The 16,165-nt window shown below is 44.5% G+C and overlaps 2 protein-coding genes across 2 annotated transcripts; both read right to left on the bottom strand.

Annotated features, from left to right (window-relative positions):
* Positions 1 to 1,471: 1,471 nt before the first annotated feature.
* Positions 1,472 to 6,495, bottom strand: zdhhc12b (zDHHC palmitoyltransferase 12b). Its single transcript, XM_083983313.1, has 6 exons — positions 6,077 to 6,495; positions 4,969 to 5,108; positions 3,525 to 3,617; positions 2,027 to 2,193; positions 1,629 to 1,950; positions 1,472 to 1,580 (listed from the first exon to the last, which is right to left on the bottom strand). Exons 1-5 carry the CDS (start codon positions 6,171 to 6,173, stop codon positions 1,635 to 1,637), a joined length of 813 nt encoding a protein of 270 aa, XP_083839439.1. The 5' UTR covers positions 6,174 to 6,495; the 3' UTR covers positions 1,472 to 1,580; positions 1,629 to 1,634.
* A 675-nt stretch (positions 6,496 to 7,170) lies between these two features.
* On the bottom strand, positions 7,171 to 16,165 carry uap1l1 (UDP-N-acetylglucosamine pyrophosphorylase 1 like 1). The gene is made up of 9 exons (XM_083983339.1): positions 15,572 to 16,165; positions 13,928 to 14,132; positions 11,454 to 11,629; positions 11,189 to 11,361; positions 10,196 to 10,389; positions 9,103 to 9,243; positions 8,822 to 9,007; positions 8,019 to 8,073; positions 7,171 to 7,435 (listed from the first exon to the last, which is right to left on the bottom strand). Exons 1-9 carry the CDS (start codon positions 15,849 to 15,851, stop codon positions 7,358 to 7,360), a joined length of 1,488 nt encoding a protein of 495 aa, XP_083839465.1. The 5' UTR covers positions 15,852 to 16,165; the 3' UTR covers positions 7,171 to 7,357.

Raw genomic sequence — 16,165 nt, 5'->3', positions numbered from 1 at the left:
AAAAACGTGTCTCCAGTTTATCGATCAGGATCCGAGTGCAGTGAGAAACCAGCACTGACCGGGGATCAGATCGTCTACACATGCTCCTAAAAACAAACAGCATTTACACAAATGATGCAGTAAGTGACACAGGTATCGAGAGTAAATTTCAGAATAAAGTAACAGTCCGTTAGTCAGGTTCGCTGTGTAACTAACTCCTACACACGAGTCAGGAGGCAGGAGGGACGTGGGCGCAGAAAGGCCTGTTCATGCTCCGCAGGAAGAAGGAAATGTCTTCGTTTTCTCGAGGTGGCAAGAACAAAAACAAAGTTTGTTCAGGCCAGTGCATTTTATACTTCACACCCCGCCCACTGCAGTACACGTCACTAAGGGAATCCCTGTGGGAAACTAACTGTAACTGTAACCTCAACAACAACGGCAGAGATGGCAGGTTTTTCATGATGGAGGAGGAGGATTTACTGATATTATGCACAACTGCAGAGGAGATGGAAAGAAAGGCAACAGAGGTGGCCTGTGTACAATATTTCCGCATTGACCCCGCCCACTTTAAAATTCTGACCGATCACACAATAGTTGTCAGACACCATACAAGAAAAAGATTCTGCCCAGCTGATGTGTCGAGGACAAAGTAATGTCAGAACAGAGAACAGAGTATGAACAGGCCTTTAACGCAGCTCGGCTCGCCACATTAGCCAAATTTACATGGGTCCAAAAATCCTATTTATAATCAGATTAATAGGTGAATCAGATTCAAAATGTCTCATGTAAACACCTTAGTGGATCAGATTCACCCGGATCTGATTACATTTCCAATCAGATTGAAAGAGCTAGTCTACGCCGACTGACAATCAGCTTGATGCTGCATATAAACGGCTGAATAGAGTGGATTATTCATTCTCCGCATTCGTGCCCTAGTATGTAGGGGTCACACATTGACATAGGAAACAGGAAATAGGAAAGTCAAAGCAGTGTTGCCAACTTGGGGACTTTCTCGCTAAATCTGTCAAAAGCGACTAGCGACAAATCTAGCGACTGTTGTTAAAGACGTTTCTGGTTTGGAGACTCCGACGTGAAAGCACCTATCACTGCTGTAAGCCCCGCCTCTGTCCCAAAACACTCACCGGTCAGTCTCACAGCAGTAATCGGCTTCAGCTGGGGCCATGTATAGGCGGACTGAATGTGGATCGCTTTATTTAGCGTTCATGTATACAAATCGAATAAGATTCATTTAATCTGATTGTTTTCAATCAGATTGAGGAAAAAGCTGCATGTAAACGAGACTAGTGAGGTGCTGCAGGCTGTGGAGGATTCCTGCTCAACTACAGGTGGAACCAGGAGAAGCTGCTCCACAGAGGTTTGATCAGGAAACACTGTCTTCATTCAGATGTAGCAGAGTGTGGAACGGATCGACAGCAAGAAGAACTGGTAGTAGGAGATGTTCAGCAGGAGGGGAAGTGATGTCATCACACAACACAGGCGTCTATATAAAGGTCAACCACACACAGGGACAGCCGACCCCTCCGATTGTGGTCAGGAGTCTCCTCAGTGTGTCCGTCCTGGTCCTAGACCTGGTCCTAGACCTGGTCCTAGCCCTGGTCCTAGACCTGGTCCTAGACCTGGTCCTAGACCTGGTCCTAGACCTGGTCGCTGCCCTCCCTGAAGTACACCTGCTCCCACACCACGGTGCCCCACACGCAGAAGAAACCCCAGAGGTTGTGGAAGGTGCCGCGGTCGAACGGGTTCTCGTCGGCGCCGCAGTGTTTGAGGTAGGAGATGCGGTGGCGCGACATGAACTCCCAGGTGGTGGTGTTGAGGGAGACCAGGTAGAGGTGTGAGCCCAGCAGCAGCAGCACCACCAGCGACAGCAGCGCCACCAGCGCCGCCACGGCCAGCAGCACGCCGTTGGTGCGCAGCCACAGCGGCCAGGCGGGCGCGGAGCTGAAGCCGGTCCTGAGGAGAGACAGAGGAGGATGAGTGAGTGAGACGAGGCATCGCAGCGGCAACGTGAGACCTGCGTGGTACTGACCAGGCGATGTGCAGCCCCCACAGCAGCACCAGCAGCTGGACGGCCAGGTACAGCACGAACCAGCGGTGGTTCCTCTCGCCCACGCAGTTCTCGATCCAGGGACAGTGGTGGTCGTAGCGCCGCACGCAGTGCTGACACGTCTGGCAGTGCTTCGATCTCATTGGCTGCTGCTTGGAACAAAGGTCAGGGCGTTTATTGGACACACATACTGAGGTCTGCTTTAAAATACCGGATGCGTTATTTAAAGGACAATTCCAGGCAAATTCAACCTGGAGCTCTAGTTTCCTAATAGTTTAGGTCGAAAAGAATGAATCTGAATATTTTCTTTTTAATGCATCACCACAGCAGCGAATAATGGGTTAATAATAATGGGTTCTTCGGCTGTTTACATCCCACAAAACCTGGAACATGTTTGGGGTAGTTCAACATTTTGGCACATTCATCTACTGCCATAATCCCTATAGTCATAGTAGTAGGTCCATTACCTTTAATTATCGGTGCATGTTGTTTTGAGATCTGCGGGGCAGAGACGTGAGTTGCTCAGGTGAGGTGAACGGTACAGGTCCGCTGTCCCTCATCAAACTCATTAAAAACACAATCCAACAACTCCAAAACCCTCCTGTGGAGAAGTTGTGACCTGCACATTCACCACGCTATGACTTTAATAACCATTTGAGGTTGTCTGTCTGTGGAAAGAAATTGCATGATGTAAACAGCCGAAACAGCATAAGATCTGTCCGCTCCCATTATACGCTGTTGTGGTGATGCAGGGACAGACAGAACTACTGCATAACAGGAGACATTAAAAAGAAAATCTTCACATTCATTTTTTTTAGACCTAAAATATTAGGAAACTATAACCCCGCCCCCAGGTTGAATTTGCCTGGAATTGTCCTTTAATTTCAACACTGGTGAAGAGCCTCAGTAAAAGATGAGCTCCTAAGAACAGTTGAAACTCTCTATATGAGCTTTTCATTGAGCATTTGTATCATAGAGGTGAATTGAAATCTTTTACTTCCCTCCATCCAGTGAAGCTGCTGCACAGCTCAGTCATCAGCTTTTAACACAGGCATTAAAACGTACTGTGTGTTTGGACCTGACAACAGATCTGAGAGTCTCTGAGGCTGCGGACATTGTGTCGTGACCCACATCCAATCACCGTGATGCTCCGGGACCGGACTCCTGCTCCTGTGTCGCGTGGTGTTTTGTGTAGAATGAGTGTGTAACGTAGAGCTGTGTAGCTGTTACTCTATACCACTGAAGGATCCTGTAAGTGCTGGAGGCAGGAGTCACATTTCAGCTGAGCTTGACACTGGTACTACGGAGAGATGACAGATGACTGACTCCACACCCACTGTAACTAACCCCTCGGACCAAAACGCTACTTGTTCTCCATCTGTGTGACCTCAAAGAAGATGAAAATGACTCTGACTGTGTTAACCTGAGTGACACAATAACACAAGACCAGTGGGTGGTGAGGGGGACGGGGGGGGCGTACCTGCAGCAGACAGTGGCCACAGCGGCGCTGTCGCAGGGACTTGGTGGTGGGTGGGATCATGTCCTGCTGCTCCTCCGTCACTCCCAGCGTGAACTGGAACAACACAGGGAACAAAGGGCTCGTTTTCAGCTCCAGCTTTACAAACAGCAGCTCATCATCATCATTGTTAGAGAAGAGTTTCACTTCCCTGTGTAGTTTGTATGGTTAAAGGTCAATCCCTCTGTCTTTATAGCTGAGAGCTAAGCATTAGATGCCCCTTTCTGAGATTTACTCCTAGAGACAGTTATCTGCCCCACATTCTCTCCCAGGAACATGACAAGGCCACGTTCCCTCCTCTTGCGTCCCAAATCTCACTCTCTGGCGGTTTTTCAGACACAGCTGTAGAGCTAGGTGATAACGGGTGCTGTCACTTTGTGTGAGGGAGAGAAACCATTGTTGCTCTCCCCTTATCTAGGAGGTGTGAATCTTTATCTTAAAGGGATAGTTCAACATTTTGGCAAATTGGTCCATTGCCATAATCCCTATAGTTTTAGCAGTAAATTCGTTACTTTTAATTGTCGGTGCAAGCTATTTTTAGAACGGCGGAGGCTCATGGAATTTCTTGGTTTCCACGCTATGAGATAATAACAGAACGTTACGAGACAGAGTTGTTTTCGAGGTAAATTCATGCAAAACCGCTGATGTGCGTTCCTGTCGGGAGCAGTTTTTCAGCAAGCAGTCTCTGTATTCACCTTGAAAACAACTCTGTCTTGTAACGTTCCGTTATTATCTCATGGCGTGGTGAATGTGCAGGTCACAACTTGTCCACCAGAGTGTTTTGGAGTTGTTGGATTGTGTATTTGATGAGTTTGATGAGGGAAACCAAGAAATCCCATTAGCCTCCGTAGCGTAGCTCTGAGCAGCTCGCGGCTCTGCTCTGCCGTTCTAAAAACAGCTTGCACCGACAATTAAAGGTAACAAACCTACTGCTAAAACTATGGGGATTATGGCAATGGGCCAATTTGCCAAAATGTTGAACTATCCTTTTAATGTTTATGCACAATAGCCAATAGGATGTTAACACATCTCCCCTTGCAGGCTCAGTCCACCTCACATTCCAACATGCTGACCAACACAAACCTCTCTCAGTGTAAAGGTTATCTGTAATATAATAAGTCCCTTCCCCCTGTATAGAGATGAACTGACTCCAGATCAAATGCACAACACCTGCACTGCAACACAATACACCTGCAATGCCAGAGATGCTGTCATCTGAATCCATCAACTTTTGCTAGGTCAGGGAGGATGTAGGTGTTGATTAAATGATTACAGCTCATTTTAATGTAATCATTATGATATCTCACAAAGACCTTTATCCTGATAGTGTCCCACAGCCTGAACAGACACCGTCACAGAAGCAGCTGTGACGGTGTCAGAAACATTCATCATCAGGCTCAGTCATCACCTGTAAATCGCTGTCGTCAGACAGGATGAAGCCCGGGTCCATCAGAGAGACGGCGAAATAGAGCAGCACCGACACCAGCACCAGCAGGACGAAGAGCACCGGCTGGACCAGCTGGCCCGTCTCCTCCTGCTTCCTCAGCTCTACAACCGCAACACACACACAAACACTCAATAACACACACTCAGGTCCAGACGGGTCTGAACAGCAGCTGGACCCCTCCACTAACATCTGTGTGGTGATTCTCTGAAGTCGGTGCACTTTGGGCTGTCTGATTTTTTTTTTTAAACTTTCAACCCTGTAACAATGACTCAATCCCCTAACAGTACGTTTACATGCAGAGCTTAATCGTAACCCTGTAATTGTTACAGGGTTAAAGATTTTGGCTAAAAGTAGCCAGAAATCCTAATAAGCCAGGGCATGTAGCATCACATGACTTTAGGAAATCATGAAATTATAATATTTTTCAACATGATTGTTTGTTTTTCATTTATTCATATAATGAAGTTGAAAGGTTGAGCTTGACTATGTCAAAGGCAATGAAATATATAATGTGAGAAAAGATGCTAACACTTTCTTCTTTTTACACTATGTTCTTATGAGACTTGAATGATGTCACTTTCTCAGTGCTGAGGATGTTGAACTGAACCATTATTATTTAAAACAGGGGAAATGATGGTTGAACAATGGGGGCATGATAAAATATAGCTATTTCATATAATATAATATAATCTATATATATATATATATATAGATTTTTTTTTCAATTTTTTGTATTGTTTTGGTTAATGTAGTCGGGAATATTATTATATTAATTAAAAAAAAAAAAAAAGGTTAATTGCAATTGTTTATTTGTTTTAAATTGAATGAAAAGTGATTCTGGTCATGTGGCTGTCAGCTACTCCTTTGCAACCCATAAAAAATAAATAAGAAAGACTTCTCTCGTTTTTTGTGTTTTATAATCAAAATATACATGGATCCATCAATTTATGGCTTTTAAAATGCAAAAGAAATGTCACTTTAATCGAAAATCTTTGAGGTAAACCTGAGGGACGGACACTGCACCGGATTCAGAGAACCACCGTGAATGAGCTGGATGTATGCATCTTACCTGTGTCGTGTAGGAAGAGAATCAACGTTATGACCCATGTCAGAATCACATGAGCTGTTCTCACCAGAAACCCTGAGCCGAACACATTTTTGAACATGGTCCTAGCAGCATGATAGAGCCGCCATCAGGGCTGGAGTGGACGGTGACCGACCACTGAGCGTTAGAGAGCGACCCAGCGCCGTGAACTGCCCCGGCTCATCGGAACACAGAGTCCCGTCACCGCGGAGCTGCAAGGCGGCGGCGGCGTCACGGAATTAACGGTCCCACGGTAGCGTCTGTAGCGTCTGTTGCTGCTGCTGAGCCCTCCGTGTCAGTGTCGAACGATTAAAAACAATTATTGAACTAGAAAACACAATGAATGGTCGGGAACCAGTTACATAAGAGCGGGCTGTGGCGATAGACGCTGCGCTAACACCGAACACTCCGCTCCATTTAATAATAATAATAATAATAAATTTTATTTGTAACGCGCTTTTCCAAGTGCTCAGGATCCATTTAACGCATTTGTTATTGTTGTCGTCTTCCACGGCACGTGACCGACCGTCTTCCGTCGACGTCGATGACGTAATGGCGTGGTGTTTGTTGCCCGCGCAACTTGATGATTTGTTGAAGTTTCTTTTGTATTAATGTGATTTGGACATTTGTTTATTTGGTTCGTGCATTATTCATTAGTACAGACTATTTCTCGTTTTTTTCTTCCTTATTTACAGAGAACTGAATGTTAGAGTTGTTGTCCTGCATGTGTGTTTCCGTTTACTTTGGACAGGAAAAGTGATTTGCTTTTGCCTCTGCAGTGGTCATTTAATAGTTTGCCTATAGCCCTATATTTAATGACAATTACCATCAACCCATAATTCTTAATAATTAATTAACATCCCTGATGGGCAAGTTTGTAAACTCAGTAGCTTCTTGGTTTCTTAATTTAAGTTTAGTTTGATTGTGTGTGTTAATTATGTTAAGTAAACCCTAACACTCTGTGTGTAGCTATCCAATGTGTCCTGAGACTGCTGAAATCTGACTGTAGGAGCTTTAAAGTTGACCAGGTGGAGGAGAGAAGAGAGGACACAAATAAAACAGTCTTTATGTAAATTCCTTTAGATTGTTGCTCCCTTATTGTTTTCAAGTGATCACATCACGTGACAGTTACATGAGATGAATTAGAGGTTTGATTTGTCCATCATTACAGTACATTCACACTTGAACTGAATTTAAACAGTTGCTCATTCCTCAGACATGTACAGCAGAGATTGTCTTCACTGTTTTGAGATCAGCTGCTGGTCATCACTGCAGCTCTTTGGCCCGTCTCTCATCCAGGATGAACGGGGTGGTCAGGGTCTTCCCTCTGAGCAGCTCCAGACCCTGCAGGAGGAGGAGAAGGAGCAGAGCTGGTTAAATCACAGCTCACTCAGTGAGGTTACCAACACATTGGTTTCACCCGTGTTGTTAGACATTCATATCCCCTCCTGTCCACAAGGAGGCACCAGGTGGCGCTTCAACCGACCACTGAACATATAAAGCAGAGGCCATTCCCCCTGGCGTATACCATAAAAGTGCTTTATATATTACATATTATTTTGAAAAACTGTTTTGTAATGTGAAACAAAGTTTTGAATAATAAAAAAATAAAAAAGCAGAGGCCAGGATGAGGACTTCCTCTTATTTGGCTGTGGTACAAAAGTCAAAAATAATCCAAACTACTTCTCCTTGATAGGAATTCACAAGGAAAAAGTCAAGAGGAGATAATTCTCTCTCTTAAAAGAAAAACATATTTTAATTAACTTCATAAGACATATATGATAAATCCTCCGTTGCTCACCACAATATAAGATGTAATGTTTGGCAAACCCAATGACAAACACAACAAATGATTGCAACTCTTGTTTCCAGTTGCAACTTTAACACCAATCAGGAAGCTCTGTCAGATTAAAATGTCTGTCCTCACCTCTCCAAAGTAAGAGACAAGTGGTGAAATCTCACACTGAGCTGGAGAACCGTCACTGCAAGGAGAAAACACACACACACACACAGATAAATATAAGATTATTTCCAGTCTCTGACTCATGACATCACTCTGCAGGATCACTGTTAGATGATGGGAGTGGTCAACTTCCCCAAACTAATTTGACTGGAGGAAAGGATCAACACATCTGGACAGATGAGACTACAGTATGTGACTCCAGGTCCAGCAGGTGATCAGTTTGGTGCTGTATGTTACTGCAGGGTGTTGTACAGCAGTGTGGTTCTCAAACTTTTTTACATCAAAGGCACCTAAATTGACACAAATTAGACCACGGACCCCCATTGGACAAAATTTTGAAGCAAACACCAGAAATACACAAATATTCTTTCTGAGACTGAAGAACGATACTTTTTTAGTCAATGTACGTTCAAATTAGGGCCAATGCCGTGAGACTTTGGAAATATTGTAGAGAGATTTCTGGAAAAAATGGTACAATTTCTCCAAAAATGTTTAAACATTTATGGAAAAAAGTGGTAAAAATTCTCAAAAAGAAATGGTAAAAAAAAAAATCTAGAAAACAGTGGTAAGTTTTCTTTATAAAAAAAACGTTTAAAATTTTCTAGAATAACGTGGTAAAAATTCTCAAAAAAAAAAAAAAAAAAAATAGAGGAAAAGTGGTAAAATTTCAAGAAAAAGTTGGGGACCCGCTTAAACCCATTCAAGGACCCCTGGGGGTCCCCGGACCCCACTTTGAGAACCATTGTTGTACAGGGCCTCTCTCTGACCTGGCTCTGGGAGGGAGGGGGGTCCCATGCTGGTCCAGCAGCTCGGCCCCGGCGGCCGCGGCCCAGCGGCAGTGCTGAGCCAGGAGGGAGTTGCGGGCCACGGTCGGGGTGTCCGTGGCTGCTCCGTCTGCGTTTTTCAGAGGGGAAAACTCGTCTTCTCTGACGACCTCAAACGCAACAAAGTTGCTTCAAGACACAGAGTAAATGTTTCAGCTGTAGTTAGTTTCATGTGAAGTTAAACACTGGAAGTGAATGAGGGAAGAAACGATCATCAACGATACCTGGAGAATGGAAAGACGTCAAAAACAAACTTCTCCATCTTTATGCCGTTGGGTTTGGTGGGTTTGACCTGGTTCCCCTGTGAGTCCACAAAGGGCACTTTCTTGAGAGCGACGTGTTGTTTCAGTTTCCCTTTAAACTTCCTGTTCAGGACCCAATGACGTCAAAGAAAGATCAGTTACAGGGTTTGTCCAAACATATTGTAAAAAGATGTACTTTGAGTCTCTTTAGCTTGGCTGACATCCCATCCAATAACATGGCGGGGGAAAGGTTTAAGATCTACACTACACCAGAGGGTGAAGGAGATCAGTGCTGTGAAGGCGTAATGAGTCGGGGCCTTATGACTTTAAAGGAAGAAGGGCTCTGACTCTGATTTATTTTGATTTTTCTTCATCATCCAGCAGCTTGTACATTTAACCTTACACTAGTTCTGCTCACAGCTCTCTGCTTCTTTTAGTGACTTCCTCACTAAAACCACAGCTGTTCTTTGATCAGTGATTGGTTTTAAATTAATATGTTTCCAATAATCCTAAAGCTACTAACAGTGGTGTCCAAAATTACTAGAGCACTTGACATTTAATTTTGCCCTATAAACCATAGAATAGAGCCAGAAGATTTAGGTAGTTTTCCTTATAAAAAAAACAAGCAAGGCTATTTCCTATTTCACTGTCAGCGTCACACAATCATGTTCCTTCACAGAAGAAGCCAAATTATTTACAAAGTCTGGACCTCAACCCCATCGAGCAAATTTGGGGTGAGGTGGAAAATAAACCGGACAGATCTATTCTACATTCAAAGGAAAACCATTGCTGCAAAAAGTGGACATACCAAATATTAAAGATAAAAATGGATAAAAACTGTAGGACTCACTGCTCATCTGATTGTGCTCAGAGCAAAAATTTTGCATATTTCATGAACATTATGAAATTACATGTTTTGGAGCAAAAAAAAAAAGATCTGTCAGCTCTTCTAATAATTTTGATCACCATTATATATCAGCTCTGATCATCAGCCAGGCCGACAACCAGTCGAACTCTGACCTTTACACAAAAAGTGGGCGTGTCCTGTTGATCTTTGTGACAGTAATGTTCTTACTCTGCTACGTCTTGCAGGAAAGCCCTGGTGAAGAAGTGGATACAGATGTTTCCAGCACTGTAGACCAGCTCTCCTCCAGGTCCTCGGAGTTCGGCCGTCTCCGGTTGGATCTCACTGTACTCCACCACCTGGGTGACGCCCTGCACCCTGCAGACCACGCCCACCGGCTCGGCAGGGTACGCCTTCTCCACCACCTGAGACACGATGATGGCAAGACAACAACGGACAGAAATTCAAAGTTTGGCCATATGTGTACAATAACGAGTCCAGCTTTTGGGTCAGTTGTCTCTGTGTGTGAAATATAATTTCATCATTTTGAAATAATAGAATATTTTGGGTCATGATGAACTGAGTTGGGGGTGGCACGGTGATGCAGTGGTTAACACTTTCCCCTCTCAGTAGGAAGGTTCTGGGTTTGATCCCCATGTCTCAGATCTTTCTGGGTGGAGTTTGCAAGTTCTACCTGTGGCCCCGTGTGGGTTCTCTCCAGCTTCTCCGGCTTCCTCCCACAGTCCAAAGTCATGAACATTAGGTTAAAGGGATAGTTCAACCACACTATTAAATAATAATATAACATTACGAGAAAGAGTGTTTTTGAGGCTACATTCCAGACACGGCTGCTGGATGGAGTGATTTCAAGTTAGCTCCGAGTATTTCCTTCATGTGTTGTAATGTTGCATGATTATACATAATTTTTTCATAGCGTGATTGTGTATTTGATGAGTTTGATGAGGGACAGGGGATCTGTACCATTCACCTCCATTGTGTTCCATGAGCAGTTTGCATCTCTGCCCCGCAGATCTCAAAACAACATGCACCGATAATTAAAGGTAATGAACCCACTCCTATAACTATAGGGATTATGGCAATAGGCGAAGTTACCAAAATGTTGAACTATCTCTTTAACTGGTGACTCTAAACTGTCCATAGGTGTAAATGTCAGAGTGTGTGTGTGAGACTCTGGCTCTACATCACTGAGTGAAGTTACTGCACCTTGGCTCCACAGTCGGCCCCTTTGCTCACACAGAACCCGATGAAGACGGGGTCGGCCATCTTGACCAGGATGTTGTCCACACAGTAGACGTGCAGGTACTCCACCCCTCTCTTCTTCATGTCCTCCAGCACCTTGTTGTCCACCAGAGCCTGGTACAGACCACCGTTACCATCTGACAGACAGAAGCAGAGACATGGTCCTGAACGCATCGTGTGACCGACAGCGTGTGTTGTTGGGTCTCTACATCAGCTGACGTGTCCTCACCTGGAGCCATGGCGATCTTCCCTTTCCCCTGCAGGATGACCTTTCCATCAAAGGTCACGGCCGGGATCATCCGCTGCTCAAACATGACGACGTTCGAAGGCTCCAGGCCAAAGTAGTTGTTCTCCTTGAAGAAGCTCTCAGTGGGAGCCAGAGTGAACTCACTGGTCATGATGTACCTGAGGAGCCACAGAGCGGAGGTGTTTTCACTCTGTCACATTAATAATGAGAATAAATTATAATTCCTTTGTTTATATAGCACCAATAAAAAATGATTTGCAAAGTACTGTGACATAAAAGCAGAAACACACAAGATAAATGACAGACGAATCAACAACAGTGACATAAAACCCATCAGGACCCAAGAAACACAGGCAACATGAGAACCGAGGAACATTAACTAAGACCAGTGAAATATAAGATGTAATGATGCAATTCTAATAAAAGGGGGAATCAGTGAGATAAAAAGGGCATAAAAAGTAAACGATATAAGAAAAAGATCAGCTGCTGCAGCTAAATAAAACAGTGCAACACAATAAGATGAAAAAGCAATAAAAGCAAATAAAAACAATGGAGACAGATGTGAAATATATAAAACAGTGAGAAATCAAATAAAGAAAATAAGGTTCCATGAAGGAAATGAAAACAATACCAAGAGACCAAGGCTGTTATAAGACAGGGGATCAAAGAAAGCAAGTCTGTATAGGAGGTGACTAAAAAGATGTGTCAAGTTATTCAAGTTATGAAGCGCCATAGCCGAGGAGAACCCTTTGTGGCTACAGCTAGAAGCTGCTACAGTCCACATGTCATCACTTCCTGCCCTTTTGTTTTCTGACCCCGCCCCAGTAGTCAAATTAATTAATCGTAACTTCACTGTCAAGAACTCCTTGCGCATCCTAAAGCAAATAAAAGCGGCTTGCCAGGTTCCTAGTGCTTCCACACAGGCACCCATATGTCAAAATCATTCATTCTTGCCTGCCCGGCTGGACGGGATGTTTGCTGTCTGGAGAGATAGGGGTATTAAAACATTTTCAGATCTGTACATTAACAGCCAATTGGCATCATTTGCTCAGCTAAGCAACAAATTCAATCTTCCAAACTCTCACTTTTTTCGCTACCTCCAAGTCAGACATTATGTCAAGGAGAACTGGCCACATTTCAATTCCATCCCCACCACTCATCCTTTCCTTGAGACCCTCCTGCTCCCTCCAGACTCCAAACAGTTAATATCAAAGTTTGTGGCTTCTTTCACCAAGTCAGTTTCCTCTGATTTCATCAGGGTAGCCTGGTCCAAAGACTTGAACCATGAAATATCAGTAGAACTTTGGGAGGAGGCACTTTCTCGTGTCCATTGTTGCTCTGTTAATTCACGTTACAGGCTAATTCAGTACAAAGTGCTGCACAGGTTACATTACTCCAAAACAAAGCTAAATCGTATTTTTCCATCTGTATCCCCTGTATGTGATAGGTGCAATATTGCCGAGGGCTCACTAGCACATCTTTTCTGGTTCTGTCCTAAGTTGCACAGTTTTTGGTCAGATATATTTGAACATTTGTCAAAAGCCTACTCTAGAGCCATTCAGCCTAACCATGAGCTGGCCATCCTTGGTTGCTCGACTGAGACTTCTGATCTTCTGCATGACACTCAGGTCGCTCTACACCTAGGGATGGTGGTGGCCAAGAAACTTATTCTTTTAAATTGGAAGTCCACCACTCCTCCCACCTTCGCTCACTGGCTCAGTGAGATGTTGTCGGTCATTCAAATGGAAAGACTGCGCCTGCACAAACCCAATGGACAGAACGGGTTTGAGAGAATCTGGGGACCCTTCCTGGCTCAATGTCAGGGATGATACCTGACTCAAACTTTCGCGTGGTACTTGTTTTACCTTAACAACTGCAATTTTGTTTTGTGTTTTCTACAAGTCCATCTATGTAAAAGGTAAATAATGAATGTCTGGCAGCCCCTCCCCCCTTTTTTTATTTTATTTTATTTTATTTTATTTTTCTCTCTCTGTTTCCTTTTATGTTTAACTGTTCCTATGTGGTATGTTTTGTACAGTTTTGTAAAATGAAAAACTGTAAATAAAGTATTAAAAAAAAAAAAAAAAGTTATTCAAGTTATCTTCATGAAGACAAACACTCATGTGTTATCACTTAACACCATCACAGCTGCTCCAATTAACCTGTGTAATTCCCTCGTTTTCGATCAGTTGCTTGGCAACAAAAACATCACTGAAGTGGATCATGAATACGGCCTAAATAAATGAAAACACACTTTTTCTCTCAGCTTCTCTACCATCTGTTAACAATCACCAATTACAATCTATTCATTTACAAATTAGCACATTAGACTCCTGGTTTAGATGAAATCACAAAAGAGACTTTGTGAAATCTATGATGAGCTTGTAAAACACAAATCTGACAGGATCACTAATGACTCGTCCCAGAGAACTTGGATTGTGACACTGAGCTCTCACCAGGGCACGGTGCACTTGGATCCATACTTGACACCTGCCAGCTCCTGGATCTTGTGGATCCGCTCTGCCTGGATCTGGTACAGGGTTTTTCCGCTGGGCAGCCCGACGTTGTACATCCCTTTGGGATACTGAACGCCCAGGCGAGTCCCCTGACCCCCGGCCAGCAGCAGGACGCCGACCCGACTCTCTGAGATCTGCAGCAGCCCTGTGGATGAAGAATGAGGATGATGTGTGAGCTCTATTTGATGTTGATGAACTTTACTGACTTGCAAATCAAAGCCTTTAAACCAGAGGTGTCAAACTAATTTTAGTTTAGGGGCCACAAACAGTGCAATTTGATCTCAAGTGGGCTGGACCAGTAAAATAATAGCATGATAACCTAGTATAAATAGAAAAAACTTTGAAATTTTCCCTTTGTTTTAGTACATTGTCAAGATTTTTACTGCGGAAGAGTATTAGGGCCACTGTGAAATATAAAGTGAATTCAGATTTTTTTCTCAGAATCTGAGTTTAAAGTCAGAATTGACTTTTTTCACAGTGGCCCTAATCCTCTTCCGTAGTTTACAACTATCCTTTTACAAAACATACGATGAACAACCTGAAATTTCTTGATAAAATATGCGCATTTCAAATTGTCACTCTAAATTCATCCTGAGGGCCTGATTGGAGCCTCTGCCGGGCAGGTTTTGGCCCGTGGGCCGCATGTTTGACACCCCTGCTTTAAACTGTCACAGCTCAGAGTCAAACTTTAATCAAACTTTATAAGCTGCATTAACCTCTGTTTACGATGGTGTAGGCGAGCTGTTCACTGGTCTCAGGACAGTGCTGCAGAGACAACTCATATATCTGAGCACTCACTTCAATCCCATTCCAGTTTTTTTTTACTGCTGACACTTCAGAAACTTTAGATGATGTGACATTCACATTAGACTTTGTCACACTGCTGCATTAGAGTTCAGTTTTCAGAATTGCTCCGACTGCTCGAAATGGAAGAAGTTTGAACAACTCTTCTGTCTACAGGTAAATCTGAGAGGTCACGAGAACTGACATACCAATTAAAAAGCTGAGGTAAATCTACAGTTACTTTCCAGGCTTAGTCATGTCTCCAGTGCAGTGAGGCAGGAGTGTCCAACAGGGGGCAGCTCATACACAATGAAGTCTGTACTTAAACTTTAAGCAACACCCCCTCTTCCATGTTTGTGCACATTTTGGGAAATAACATGTAGCCTACCATAGTGAATGATCTACTTCCTGTTTGGTATGAAGCACCGGTGAATCTCCTTCTTCTTCACTGGTCTCTGATCAGATTTATGGAAGTGTGTGTTCTGTGACTGAATCAAGAGTTGCACATGTGTTTGGTACAAAATGTGACTTCCAGATGTTGATACTGTTGAATCCAGCTGATTTGGTCTGGAGATCTGATTGGCTGTGTTGATACAGTGACCACAGTGATATCAGACCTGATCACCATCAGTGTCACCTGTGCACGTGATGAGTCTGAGACCAGCAGAGCACAGAGAACTGGACTTAAAAACACTAACTCCATGTTGTTCACAATCCTGCCCCCCCCCCCCACCCACATCCCTTCCTCCTCTTCCTCTTCTCCTTCTCCCAGTCCTACCCGGTCATCCCCCGCAGACTCACCCTCATCCTCCCAGGCCGACAGACAGCTCGGGTCGCTCTTCCGGACGCTGCCGATGAACTGCGGCGGGACCGGCTCCAGGTGCTGGTCCAGACTGGCGGCGGGGCAGGCTGCAGCCCCCTTAGCCCCCTCACAGTGCTCCTTCAGCCCGTCCAGGTCCAGCTGGGACAGCTCCCGCAGGAAGGCGTCCCGCTCCTCCTCGCACAGCTCCGGCCAGAACTGCAGGACGTGGGTCTGTCCCGCGCCGTCCAGACTCTGTCTCACCTGGTCCACAGAAAGCATCGTGTGGGTCTCTGAAACTCGTCCCCCACCAGGTCCGACTGTCCTGTCCTGTCCTGTCCTGTCCCTCCGCTGCAGGCTGGAGCTGCGGCCGCTCTGTGAGCTGCTGTGGAGGAAGTGACTGCTGCTGTTTCTGTGTCGTGAGCAACTCGTGACACCAGCAGATCCAGGATCCGGACAAAGATCCCGCTGTGAGGGATCAGGTCTGACAGGATCAGGACTACAGGTCTGAGGAGGCGGCCATGTCTGAACATCGACTGGTGGTGGTGGACTGGACTCCACAAGTTGGGGCTGAGTCAGCGTCTTATCAGCTGACC

This window comes from Trachurus trachurus (genome assembly GCF_905171665.1).
Source record: "Trachurus trachurus genome assembly, chromosome: 12".
NCBI classification, from domain to species: domain Eukaryota; kingdom Metazoa; phylum Chordata; class Actinopteri; order Carangiformes; family Carangidae; genus Trachurus; species Trachurus trachurus.
The sequence above is the reverse complement of the archived record's forward strand: the minus strand, read 5'-3'. Positions and strand labels throughout refer to the sequence as shown.